Source organism: Populus nigra, chromosome 1, assembly GCF_951802175.1.
Source record: "Populus nigra chromosome 1, ddPopNigr1.1, whole genome shotgun sequence".
NCBI lineage: Eukaryota > Viridiplantae > Streptophyta > Magnoliopsida > Malpighiales > Salicaceae > Populus > Populus nigra.
The window spans coordinates 34,243,840-34,257,458 of NC_084852.1; the positions used below are offsets into that span (position 1 = coordinate 34,243,840).

Here is a 13,619-nt window from a genome sequence, read left to right on the forward strand (position 1 = left end):
CTTAATGTTGCTCTCCGTGAGGACCTTTTTTGGAGCTATCAGTGAGGACTAAAAAGTAAAAACCCAATCTGTAAGGACCTTTTTTTTGCCAGCATCAAAGTTTTTTTTTCGCATGCCTTTTGACTCATGTAATGCAACGAAGAGAACATGCTGGTGGAGAAGAACTTTCAAGCTCGAAATCAATCAAACAGCTACAGCTACAGCTTCCAAATAATCCAGATACAATTTGCTTAAATTTGAAACCTTACAAATCAGTTGTGTTGGGTAATACAATCTGCGTCGATGCTCACCAATTTCTTTCAAATTCAAAACCAATCAAAGAATCAGTCTGTGCATTGGCAGATGTCATTTGACTCTCATGCACTTGTATAGAACCTCCCAAATTTTTTTATACATGTGCCGCTTCAAGTACATTTTCTCCACCTTTTTCCTCCCTTTGATCCCCATTTGCTTCCTCACGGATGGATTTTTAAGTAAGAGTTCGATATTTTGGGCAAGAACATGAGATCCTGGACGTCCCACGGGATGAAGAAGCCCTGTTATGTTGTGCTCAACAATTTCTTGTGTGCCTCCTGCATCTGTTCCTAGGACCTGATAAAATGGTAAAGAAAATAAATCAGGAAGGCTTGTTCGTTGCAATCTTGAATCCATGCAGCAGAAGTAAACAAAGAAAAGAAACTCCTGGATAGATGTCTTAAGTGACGGACATAAGTCCAGCTGTAGTGATATGAAGATAGGTTTACCTCGAAGCACAAGTAGTGTTCATATACACCATTGGAGCAAAGGGTAAATTTAAGATGGCTGTGTTTGTTTTCCCTTTTCTTTTTTTCTTCTTTTTTGTTTTCTACAAACAAGACCTCTTGGTGGGAGCGGGATCGGGGTTTTAGTTGAGCTACGAGCTCATTGCATTTCAAGCTGTTTAGCTTCAGAAACGCTAAATGTGTGTCCATTAAGAATAGACCAAGCTCCAGAATCCTCTGGAGAATGCCTCGCAAAGTTTGCGTGCACACAGCTAAGCAACCACCGGGTTGCCCACATTAAAACTGAAACTTAAAATCACACGCAAAGAAATACATGATGTCTTCATGCTATACTCTTCCTAACATATTTTACAGCAACCATGGACATTCAAATGCAAAACTTTTCTAGGATATTAGCTTATGGAACAGGAGGGGTCTTTGAAGAAAATGAATGTGTATCCCCTAAAGAAAACAGACTATCGTTTTTTTCACATAATTTCTAGCGGGCTTACTTGAATTCATGCCTTGAAAAAACACTAAATATTCACACTAATATTTGTGCTAGGTGCTATTGGATGTAAATGGATCAAACACCTAAACTCCCTTTCTTTTCTCAATAAACACCTAAACACCTCATCCAAGGGTCATGGTATTTATTTTGTTGCCAGCTCCTACTAAAGACATTTAACTGACAGTTTTTGTACGCTCGTGCATGGAGTACGAGTTGTGCTTTCTACATGCTCTACTGAAACCGTGACTGGGTAAAAGCATGAAATGAGTCAAATGAGATGCACCTAGCAAATTCAAACAAAATGTGTGATCTTTTACAGCTGGCTAAAGACCTATCTTTCTGAAAGTGATTTGCAGAAAGTTCATTGACTGCATAGAATGGAATTGGTAAAAGAATATTTTGAATTAAGAATGAGGGTTTCCTAGTTAATAAGGCAGACTAAGAGAAAATAGTGAAACAAAGTTAATGAAGAACACTGAATACTGATGGTGACATGCTTTGCAGTTTGTTCCTGTCAGGAAAAATAAAAATATATTTAACCAGTCATATTCAAAAACTAAGGTTTGATAATGGTGGTCCTATTGGCTCAAGAAGAGCATGATATCATATTTTTTTCCCCAGAAGAAGTTGACACGAGACCATGACAGGCCAGCTATTTACTAATTCAAGTTCCACGAATGATAAGTTAGCAGGATGAGCAATCAACATATACTATCCATGCCAGCCTTACAAAAACAGGAAGGTATTGGTTGCCTTACCGGAAGACCAAACGCCATGGCTTCTATGGTAACTCTTCCAAATGTCTCTCCCAGGCCCTGAAACCAATCCAGAAATTTCCATACGCTTTCTTATTAATACAGAATAGGTCTCATAAGTAAGAGTTGACATTTGTTTTTCACAATGAGTAAACTACACCAGTAAAAAAGGAGTTCAATTGAACACAAATGCTAGTTTATGATGATGGATATTACATTGTTGTCAACATCAGATACATAGTTACAAACCGATTACACTTGATGCAGTATCCCATTATCATGTAATCAACTTTAGAAATGCTGGCAGACATTCTTACTAAACTCTTCCTTGGTTATCGACTCTACACCAGACCACATGTTCACCCTCTATAGCTCGTGGGTGAATGGCTGAGGAACCCACAATAACAGGCAGCATTTAAATTATTCCAGTAACAAATGAGCTCAGCATGAGAATGGGACTAGTTCTTGTCAATCATTCAGTTTGTATGTAGGTTGGTAAGTTACACTGCTTGAGCTCTACTAAATGAGTTTCTGTTGTAACAGAACAACTGAATGATCAAGATCTTGGAACATAGCCACATAACTCAATGGAAAATTGTGTAAGGCATTGCACATTTGGCAGGGAACAGGCTCCTTAGAATCAAGACTTAAATTTCTGCATCAATAATACAATGGGCTGGTTAGGGCACCTCAATGCCACATTGCCCACATCCCATTTTATACACTACCATATTTCTGCAGCAAATTTCACTGTGTACATAGATTGCATAGTTGAAAGAGTTTTTGTGAATTTTGAAATGTAATTCCATACAGCAAACTACTTCCGTGTTCTAATGTATAAGTAAAGCGGATGGATAAGCATAAACGTATTCAAATTTCTGAATGTGATCCTTTTACTCTTCATTTTACCCTGCACAGTACAAGTTTCAGATACTGGACACTCAAATAAGGGTCTATGACCCTTGGACACTTCAAATTAGAGGAAGTGGTGAAGGAAATTTGACATGACTGAAAGTCAAACATGGACACAGAAACTGTTGCCAAATAACATAATGGAGGATTACTAATTCAATCTGCAAGTTTAGAAAAAGACTCTTCAGATAACAAAAGGGAAAGGATGGGCTATTTTTGTCAACAAAATTCCACTTCTATCATGAGATGCAGAAATGATAATTTAATACCATAACCTGAAACTTCAAATTTGTGATGTAAATCCAAAAATTTAACTAAGAGCCTACCAAAAAAAAAGCACACGTACAGATAAATCAGTAGACCGTGAAGATGAGGATTACCTGGGAGTTTGTAATATAAACATCTGCTGCAGAGTAAAGTGAGGCAACACGTGTAGTTGCTGAAGTCCATAACACTGACTTTGACAAATTTGAATGTTGGGATATGAACCTCAGAATCTCTTTGACATAAGGCACCTTATTGCTTTTAGATCCAACAGAACCAATAAGAACTTTAAGAGCCTGTTCATGTGTTCCTTCACTGTCAGCCAACAACTTCCTTTTTCTGTGACTTCTGTCAAGGTTCCCGGCAACATTGTAATCAATGGAGTTAGAGACACTGGTAACTTGTGAATTCGTCTTGTTAGGTTCAGCCAATCTGGTAGAAGAATCACTGTAGCGGCTAAATTCATTTGAAAATCTGACAAGATTTTCTGGCTTCTCCAACAGAGCTCTTAAATGATGCTTTGCAGCCAAGGTAGATTGGTTACCCTTATCCACTGAATTTGTTATTTTAGGCGAAGGATCTGGTTCAATCACCAGGTTTGCTGATTCAAGAAGCAAGAGCTGACCCTTACCAGCATTTATGCTGCTGAGAGACATCACAAGCATATCATTATCTGTCAATCCCATCTCTTTTCTAACAGATTCCCGCAGCAACTGTCTTTTCTCCAACATCTTTTCAGCACTAGAAGTTGGAGTATTTAGTGAACAAGCAATGCCGGCTACAAAAGCTAGCTCATCATTAACAGAAAGTTGAACCACTGCTGGTGGAGATCTCAGCCTAATATTTTCTTCCTCACACCAAGTTTGCCATTGTTTCATCTGACTTTCAGAGAGAAAGACCAGCATTTTCACTCGATTAAGGATAATTTTTGACCTATCAAAGTATTCTCGTCGATTTTCCATAATCCACCAAACAACTTGACTACCTCCAGCTGGAAAACGGGCAATGTATTGATCTGAAACCAAAATAAAGAATTCAATGGTATAGAATTTTTCATCTTTTCAAACTATTTTGTTGCCAACTAGAAATAACAATAATAGGTTAGTTTCAAAGCTTGCTAAACATATGGTAAAAGCAATTGTATTCTCTTTCCTATCAGTTCATGTGCTAAATATAAATTGTGAACAGAGAAGATAGAACTTTTACAATCTTGGCCTTTTAAAGATAGACTTCCTGCAAATTGCACACCAAATAACAATGTAGAAGGCAAACGCATGAAAACAAATCACATTCAACATAAGATGCATGAGCTCATAACAAGAGATTCCAAGCTGCCCTCACATTTTCCAAAGGAAGTTCAAAGAAAAGTTTGAACATTTGTCATTAACTCTGAGTAGCAGAAGAGGTTTGACACATGCCATCACTCAAAGATTGTGTCAACTGATTAACATTCTTTCATGTTATACAGCTGTCCACTCAATGTCTCATATCTAATAACAGAGCAGTCAATGATCCAATCAAAGCCACAAAAGAGCCTGATATCTATTTAACTCTTTATAAGTTAGATGAATCAGAAAATATTTTACAGAGATTCCTACCATATAGAGGATACATACATATGAGTTGATCAGTATATAATGCTACCAGACCTATCATAATCACCCTTCCACGTGGAGGATAGCATGCATAAAATTATGATGATAGCCAAGCCAATCCTTTTCCAAACATCATGAAGCAGGTGCAGAAAGGACACATAATTTTACTGAATAAAATTCCATCCCAATGCATTTGAAATTAATGAAATTAATTTTGATCATCATCATAGATGATACATGTGTATGCACATCGATTATGAAAGTCTCTTAAAAGTTAGCAGACATAGTGATTGCCCTACTATAGGCATATATGTTTGGAACAGACAATCTGAACTCCAAGTGCAACAAGACACTGCTGAAAGGGCATGTGCACATGAAGAGGAAATATTCTGTATCATGCATCTGATTGCTAGTAGCAATACATTTATAAACAAGATTACTAAAGAAGATAATGCATACATTTAATTCATAATGATGTTTGTGCATTTTGTTGCATGCCCTGAAATCTTTTTAGCATCAAGTTTTCAAGCTATTAAAAGTGCCTTGGGTCATAGATTGAAGTTTTACAAATCAAAAGCCAGAACAAGAAGAAAACTTTGTATCAGCATAGTTAGTTTCTTATATAAACAAACATGGATAAATGGTTGTCACATGGTTCATACCTATCCATGAGGTACAGACAGCTGATCCTGCAATGACAAGATCTGCTTTCATGGCTGTTTTGAAGCTGAGATCTGCTCTGTCTTCAAGCACTTTGATCCTTCTCCTAGCAAGCTCTGGCATCAAGCCACCCTTCTTGCTGAGAACTACAGCAGAAACTGTGGCTCCACAGCTCAAAAACTCTGTTGCCAACTCCAACATTGAAAGTGGAGCTCCAGTCATCGAGAGTTCATGGAATATTAACACAAATTTCCTAGACCATACAAGACGTGCAAAGGCCCCCTTCCTATCACATGTTCCCGATCGTTTCTCAGGGCTCCATTCCAAAATTCTATCCTCTATTGGCCCAAATGGGCCAACAAGTAAACCATAAGAAGCATTATTTTTAGGAACATCAGGTTCTGCAACCTCTACATCATCGCTTTCAACCACTACTTTTGCCTTTTGTTTATCATGTGCTTTGGCACGGGACCTGCGTCCTCCTCTCTTGCTCTTCTTCTTAGGAGTTACTCTTCGATTAGATGAAACTCCATTCTCCTTCTTGGCCAAAACAACATCTATCTTTTTAGCATTTCTCACCTGAATTTTATTGGTCCCATTATTTACAACTACCAAACTATCATTGGCAAGCAAATCTCGCCGTGTATGCTGTTCAGCATCTAAAAGTCCACTGCTGGATTTACCTCCAAACCCCAGAAATTCATCCTTGTTATCACCATGAGCCCATCTGGACTGGACATAAAACCCAAGGTAAGTCCATAGAGTAATGAGAAGTAACCAATATATTAATCGATTGCTTCGAAACCACTGTATCCCTCCACTACCTCTACCCTCTCTTCGTGGAGTTCGACTGGAATGTAGTAACCGATGAGTTGGAGAGTTCCGAGGTGTTGACCTCCCTGACAATGTGGTGGACTTGAAACTTCCACCTTGTCTTAAAGGTGTTTGCTTAAGTACATTAACATGTAAATCTCCTCTACTCTTGCCTTCCTCCATTAGTTTCTTCTTCAACTATATTACAACAGCAAAAATCTTAATCCACGTTTCTTCAATTACATCCATTGTCCAAAAAATCAGTACATGTATAGACGTTCGAACTGGTCTAATTAATATAGCTCTCAAACTTCTCTTGAAACCAAAAGAGAAGAGTTGCTCGTTGCTTTCTGAGGAAACGGAGGATTTTATTATTATTATTAATAATACTTTCTCTTTCATAAATAAATTAAAGAAAAAAAATAGAGGATTTTTATTCAACAACCAAGCAGTGTTCTAAATAAAATTAAAAGCTAATTAAGATTCCAAGAGTTTTAAGTTTTTTTTTCTTTCCACAGGTAAAAGCAAACTTAAATTCCTTACTTGTGCAGCCACAAGCTAGATTAATATGACAACAATTGCACGTTTTATTTTCTTTCCATTGATTTTACATACTTAATCAGCAACCAAACATAAAACACAACAGCAAGCTACGAATTGAGAACCATGAACATAAAGCAGTACACTTCAGCACAGCAGCAATCAAAATCTTCTAAAACAGAATGATACTGGTATAGGTACAAGTAAATAAGTTTTCATGTATTTTCTCAGCAACCGAACACAAATTAAAGTAACCAAAACACATCATCTGCAACTTATCATGCATTGAAGTATATAAATTAATCCAGATAAAGAGAGAAGGAATTACTTTCGATCTTTTAGAGAGAGAGAGCTTGAAGATCCTCTACGTCGCTGATACAGAGTTTTTAGAGAGAGAGAGTGTGTGTTTTTTCAGAGAGAAGGGAAGGGAGAGCTAATGATTAGCCGGCAGTAGTTGAGTTAGCGAGAAGGACAGCTGACTGATCTGAGAGGGAGGGGGAGGGGGTGTCTGGACTCAACTTTTGGCGAAAAACGGATTGCGCGTGCTGCTTAGCACGTGTGATATGGGGAGTGGGCAGTCATAATGTACGAGGTGACTTATAGATAGAAGTCCTCCTCTCTGCTACTATTTTTGGAGCAGAATAAGATCGGACGCTTGAGTGCGTACAGAAGCTTATCATGTGTCCCGTTGCGCTGTCGGTGGTGAATGGCACTGGACAGCCATCGTATTCTTTCTCTCTTTTTTTAATGATTTTTATTCTGTTAAAGAATGGTATCATTTCGTTGTTGAACCACTAAAAAAAATAACAAATGAAATTTTAGAAAATAAATTAAAAAAAAACAGATGAAATATAATTTATGGGTTAGGTTATGATAATTTAAGAGAATATATTTATTTTATATTCTAGTGTGTTTTTAATGATTCAACTAATGACTAATTGATATGTAACACTCAAACTAATAGAATTAAATAAAAGAACACAATCCTTAATGAAATCATAAAGATGAAATATAAAAATAGAGTATGAAAGATATTTTTAAAAGCTTTATTTTTTATGATAAAACTACTTATATTTTCTAATACATTAAGTTTTTAGATTGAGATAGTTTTTTAATATGATATCAAAGATTTAATGATTAAATAATCACGAGTTTAAATCTTATTATTTTCATTCTATTTCCTAATTAAATCTAATTAATAACATAGGTCAGTGTGTACCTATAAAAATTTCAAATTCAAGTAACTTTTACTTAAAGATGCATGCTAAAGAGTAATATAAAATTATATATTAAAATCTTATATAATAATTTAAATTTTTAGATTGAGTAGTATTTAGACATATTAAATATACTATAATTGTACAATAAAAACAAAACTACAATGAGCTATCCAATATTCATAATTAGTAAAATTTCAAAGTAACTAGTTAGTTACAACAAGTAATAAAGATACAATATGACAATATAATTGCACTTTATAATTTTCTCAAAAAAGAAATTAATACTTCATAGTTACTTAAAATGGGTTTTTTTTTATGAAATGATTTGTTTTTCTCTTTAAAATAAAAGGGTGGTGTTGGTAATTATTAGTAATTAAATTACGATCAAAATGAATATGGATAGTTGTTGAATCTTATTGTTTTTATGGTAGATTTGTTTTTATATTTTGTTTTTTTGCCTTCATTGTGGAAGGCATCAATGCTTTTATTCAACGGCTACTGAGAAAGGGAAGGAATCATTGTAAGCTGAGCTCTAATTTAAATAATTAAATGCCACTGTTTCTTAATTAACTCATCCAAGCCTTGGAAATGGCATCATTTTGTTTTATATAAGGAAAATGACAGAGGCAGGTCAAGGCAGATTAATCAAGGAGGGCTCCCCCACTTCACATAGCACAATAAAACTGTGGACAACGAGGAAAGAAAAACAGAAGAAGAAGAGCGAAAGTACAGAGATGACAATTTCACTCAAAATCAATGAATACAGGTGGAATCAACCCCAATGGATATCAAAATTTTAGACCCCATCAGGACACAGGTTTCGAGTAACATTTTAAGGTAAAAAATTTGGTTTTGAACTGGGTGTGAATGTTAGTTTACTTTACCTGAACCCAAACCATACCCATCTAAGATAAATAAATAAATTTAAAGTTTTAATTTTTTTTATTATATACTAAATAGTTGTAAATTATAATATTTAGGTTTAGATCGAGTTTAGATCATGAATACTAAATAAGATATCAAAACCTAATTGGGTATCAATATTTTATATTCATTTAGTTTGGACTTGAATAGTTAATTCGGGTTTGGATTCGAATATAAATAATACAAAACTCATCTTATAGGTATCTATTATCATCTCTAAATACGGGTAAAAGGAAAGAAGAGATGTGATCCGTATGAGAAAAATTTAGTTGAGTTATTTCTCGAACTTGTTAATATGGTCATTAGCCTGCAACTGGGCAATTATAATTTTTCACCATGGATAGCTTTTTCTTTGAATTTTTTTGAAAATTAACACTTTTTTTTTGACAAACTAGCATATATGAAAAAAAATTAAAAAAATAGCTCAATTTTAAAGTATCTCAATTGGGAACTATGGTATTTTAGTTTCCATGAACAATAAATATGAGATGGGAGATAAAAGAGATAAAAATAAATTAAAAAAAAACAAAATAAAAGGCAAAAAAAGTAAAAGATATTGGAGTCAAATCTAAACTTCAATGATGACATTCTCAGAACCATTAAAAAAAGCTTAACGAGATGAATCTATTAAGGCTACCAACGGTGGTCAATGTGAACCACACATGCCTCCTAAAGGAATAAGAATAAACTCAGACATTCCTAACATTTTTCTATTAGAAAAAAAAATGTAAAAAGAAACATCCATGCTTTGATGAGATTTTTCTACTAGAAAACAATCATGTGGAGATTAACCCGGTATGACATGATTTATTGGCGGATCTAAAAACAACTTGCACTACTGGTAAAAACATAGTTTGACTAAAAAAAATTCAAGATGATATCTTTTTTTTTAACATTGAGACGATAACATATTGGATCGACCTAGTTTAACTTGGGTTAACCTGTTAAATCTATGATCTGAGTCATGAGACTATGATAACCCCATATAAAGCAGATAGAAATAAATTATTAAGCCCAATTCAAAATCAACTCAATGTTGAAGGATGAAATTGAAAAAAAAAATTAGTTAAAAAAAACCCAAAACAAATTTCTTGAGTAAACCAACCAAACTAATGACACGACTCATGACATCAGGATAACCTCACAGAAAGTAAATCAATACAAATTATAAATCATAATTCTCAATCAACTTAATGTTGAATGATGAATTAAAAAAAATAAATTAAAAAAGACACAAAAAAACAACTAGAGTCAACCCACTTTAACTTGCCAAACTTATGACCTGAGTCATGAGACCTGGATAACCTTATAGAAAATAAATTGAAAAAATAACCTAAGTCAACTCGAGTTAACTTGTCAAACTTGCAACTCAGGTCATAAGACTATGATAACCCCATAAAAAAATTAAAACAAGTTATAAAGCTCAATTATCAATAAATTCATTATTGAATGATAAAATTGGAAGAAAAAAAAAGTCAATCTAAAATAAAACACAGTAAAACGACCCAAATCTATCTAGGTTAACCAGCAAAAAAACATAACTTGGGTCATGAAATTAGAATCACTTCATAGATAGCAAACAAAAATAATAATTATGAAGTCTAATTCCTAACATCTTAATGTTGAAGGATGAAATTTTAAAAAAATCAAGTCAAACGAGTTAACTTGCTGAATTCGTGACACAAGTCATAAGACTAAAATAATCGCATAGAAAGCGAATTGTAACAAATCAGGAAATATAATCTCCAGTAAACAAAATGTTTAAAGATGGAATTTAGGAAAGAAACATATATTAAAAAAAAACAAAGGAAAAAAAATATTGCAATGAATAGTATTTTGTGAGTTGGTGGACGGTAAAAGCACCTAACTCTTTTAGTTTTTGTTAATGATAGTCTAAAATAGCTCTTGTTGAATGGATATTTAAGATTGAAAAATAAGAATGGAAACAAAAAGTCAAAACAGGCAGGATGTTCTAAATAAGCTAAGGAAATTTCTCAAACATGAATTCCAATTAGTTGACTAACCTGGTGTAGAGATCATAACGAATTAAGATCTCAATTTAGCATTAAAAGATCACTTTAAAGCTTTTATGGGCTTGTTAGTTTTGAAATTAATTAGGGGAAGATTAGAAAAATAATAAAATATAGAGGAGGGGTTCGGTTGTGAGACAACAACCTCTAACTCCCCACGCCATTGTCAAAAAAAAAAAAAAGCTTACTTATCATCCTATTATATCAAGAGGAGGTAGGATTGTAAGGACCTGGCCCAAAACACACTTTTATTTGGTTCTTATATGTTAATGGTCACAAGTCAAGTCAATAGGATCTATTTTATGATTCATTTCAGGAATTATTTTTTGCATTCAATAAATGTCGTAGTCTAAATGGGTTAGGAAAGCTAAGTTACCCCTGTTAATCTTTCTTAGAGGAGAGATAGCCTCAAACTCTATTAGTCTTTCTTAATACTCTTTCTAAACATTGTTTAACATCATCTTTAACAAACCTATATTATATATACCTTTTAGTATAATCACTAAAGAATTGCTTATAAACTAAACATTCAAAATGGCTTGTAACACCACCCCCACCATAATGAGGGGTCCTTTTTTTTCTTTCAAATAAAAAAAAAACATATAAGAAATCATCCTTTCATTATGGCATGATGCCTCTAATAAGGAAGGTTCCTGTTTGGTGGCTTTAGATTGGTTAGGTGGTTATCTCCAACTATTTAGTTAGCATAATTGCTCATTATATAGGACTTGATTAAATAAAACATATAAGGGCTTTAGATTGGTCAGGTGTGCATCTACCACCTATGTAATCAAACATTATCCATTGATTAACAAACTAGATAGTTATTGGTACTTGATTGAAAAAATTTATTATAGCTATCTTTAACCTACTTTTTCTAATTCTAATATTGAGTAATTGAATCCCAATAAGAATATGATGAGTTGGCTCACTATTTGCGTTCATCTCCTAACTATTCCTCATTTAATATGTAATAATTATTTTAGTAAGGATAATTTTATATATTTATTCCCCTATATATAAAACTATAAAAAAAGAAAATGATCACACCAATAAAGACCAAATTGAGAAAGTGAGTAGATGCAAAGAAAACACCCAAGCAAATTTACACTTGAATTAGGATATAGCTAGTAGTGAAGGCATGGGTAGTCTTTTTCTCTTATCTATTCATTATAGCAATCATACTCTCAAGGCTTCTAATCTAACCTTTAATACTAAGTTTAACGAACTTAAGAGATTTAATTTAGATCAATAAATGCCCATGCAGATTCTCATCATGAAATAAAATACAATCTCATATTGTGCATTCTAGAAATGTTCACAATATCATTCTTGTGATTCATGCTTTGAGAGATCAATAGTGTAATTATATCTTACAAAATTCTTTTAACAACTTTTTTCAAGAAAGAAATGAAACTGTGTTAACATCGGTCTTTGCCATTATCTTTTATTTTTGTTTGTTTTGTACAATGTCACAAGTCAAGTTTTTTTAGTTGTTAATTTCCAAACTGAAACACTCTATCTTTTTTCCTACTTTATATCCAAATCTTTAATTTTTGTTTTTTCATAAAATGCTTTTCTAGCTTCTTAAAAAGGGTTTAGATCATGTTATCGAAGCTTATAATTCCATATATTATGTATCAATACTTCTATATTAGTATTTAAGATGTTTGACTGACCGATTTATTTCAATAAGGTCACATATCTTTGTCTTTCATCTATCTATGGTCTTTATAGCAATAACCAAGACCATAAGAAATGAATAATTATTCCATCTTAACTTTCAATCTATATTATATTGAAACGATGAACGTCAAACCTCAAAAATGATTGAATGAGATTGTTTCCTCCCCATATTCCACTATTTCTATTTAATAATGGGAATAATAAAGCAAAAATTTGGAAATGAGAACAAACTTATGATATAAAAAGATTGTAAATTAATTTAGCAAACTAATGCCTGAAGCCACATGGTCATCCCTCTAAGGTGTTTTTTTAATCAAAACTTGATATTCTGTTGATTTTCCAAAATGATAAAGGATCTAATCAATTACTCGTAACATGCATACTCTTCCTCTATTTATGAGTGAGACTCTATCCAAAACTACCCAACGTCTAAATCATCCTAATCATTTTTTTTCCAAGTTGTATAGGGCATGTTCAAGCATGCCAAAATACATCATGGTTTTTTATTTTTTGAAAACTTACCAAAGCCATAATAAAATTAACATGTGAAACTTTCTAATATCTAAGTTAGAAAAGCTATTAAATTATTTATCAATATAAATGGTTAATAATAGAACCTTCAAAGAAGACACAATCTTAATACATATATTTTCATAAAATATCATACTTTATTTATAAAAAGCATGACATGGGATAAACGATGAAAAAAAGTTTTGCTAACAAATTACTTTTCTCAACAGATTGGGAAAGGGACTTCTAATTCAAACACAAAATCATTACTGAGTTAACAATAATCAAAATAGGCATTACTAAGCAAGATTGAGACATGTACCTTGTATAGATTAGGGAAAAACAAAGTGTTAGAGACCAAGCATCTTAGGATGGGAGTGATTGATTACCATTAAATAATTAAAATCAATGTTATTTCCTTTTAATTAAGTTTGTGCGAGAATTATGTAATGTAATTTT

The 13,619-nt window shown here is 33.3% G+C and overlaps 1 protein-coding gene across 2 annotated transcripts; it reads right to left on the reverse strand.

Moving 5' to 3' along the window:
• Nucleotides 1–204: 204 nt before the first annotated feature.
• On the reverse strand, nt 205–7,451 carry LOC133671720 (uncharacterized). Of its 2 annotated transcripts, none has more exons than XM_062092580.1 (5): nt 7,119–7,451; nt 5,440–6,448; nt 3,299–4,197; nt 2,010–2,066; nt 205–591 (listed from the first exon to the last, which is right to left on the reverse strand). In XM_062092580.1, the coding sequence occupies exons 2-5, from the start codon at nt 6,431–6,433 to the stop codon at nt 346–348; spliced, it is 2,196 nt and encodes a 731-aa protein (XP_061948564.1). In that variant the 5' UTR covers nt 6,434–6,448; nt 7,119–7,451; the 3' UTR covers nt 205–345. The 2 variants fall into 2 exon arrangements, with proteins under 2 accessions (XP_061948564.1, XP_061948558.1); XM_062092574.1 differs by having other exon boundaries at nt 5,440–6,600.
• Between the last annotated feature and the right edge of the window lie 6,168 nt (nt 7,452–13,619).

What these genes read in the sequence shown, in the direction of transcription:
- LOC133671720 (XM_062092580.1), bottom strand. Translation starts at nt 6,433, where the DNA reads ATGGAGGAAGGCAAGAGTAGAGGAGATTTACATGTTAATGTACTTAAG. An exon ending in TTTATATTACAAACTCCCAG is followed by an intron (nt 2,067 to 3,298) that starts GTAATCCTCATC and finishes GATTGGTTTCAG; the next exon opens with GGCCTGGGAGAGACATTTGG. An exon ending in CCATGGCGTTTGGTCTTCCG is followed by an intron (nt 592 to 2,009) that starts GTAAGGCAACCA and finishes CCATTTTATCAG; the next exon opens with GTCCTAGGAACAGATGCAGG.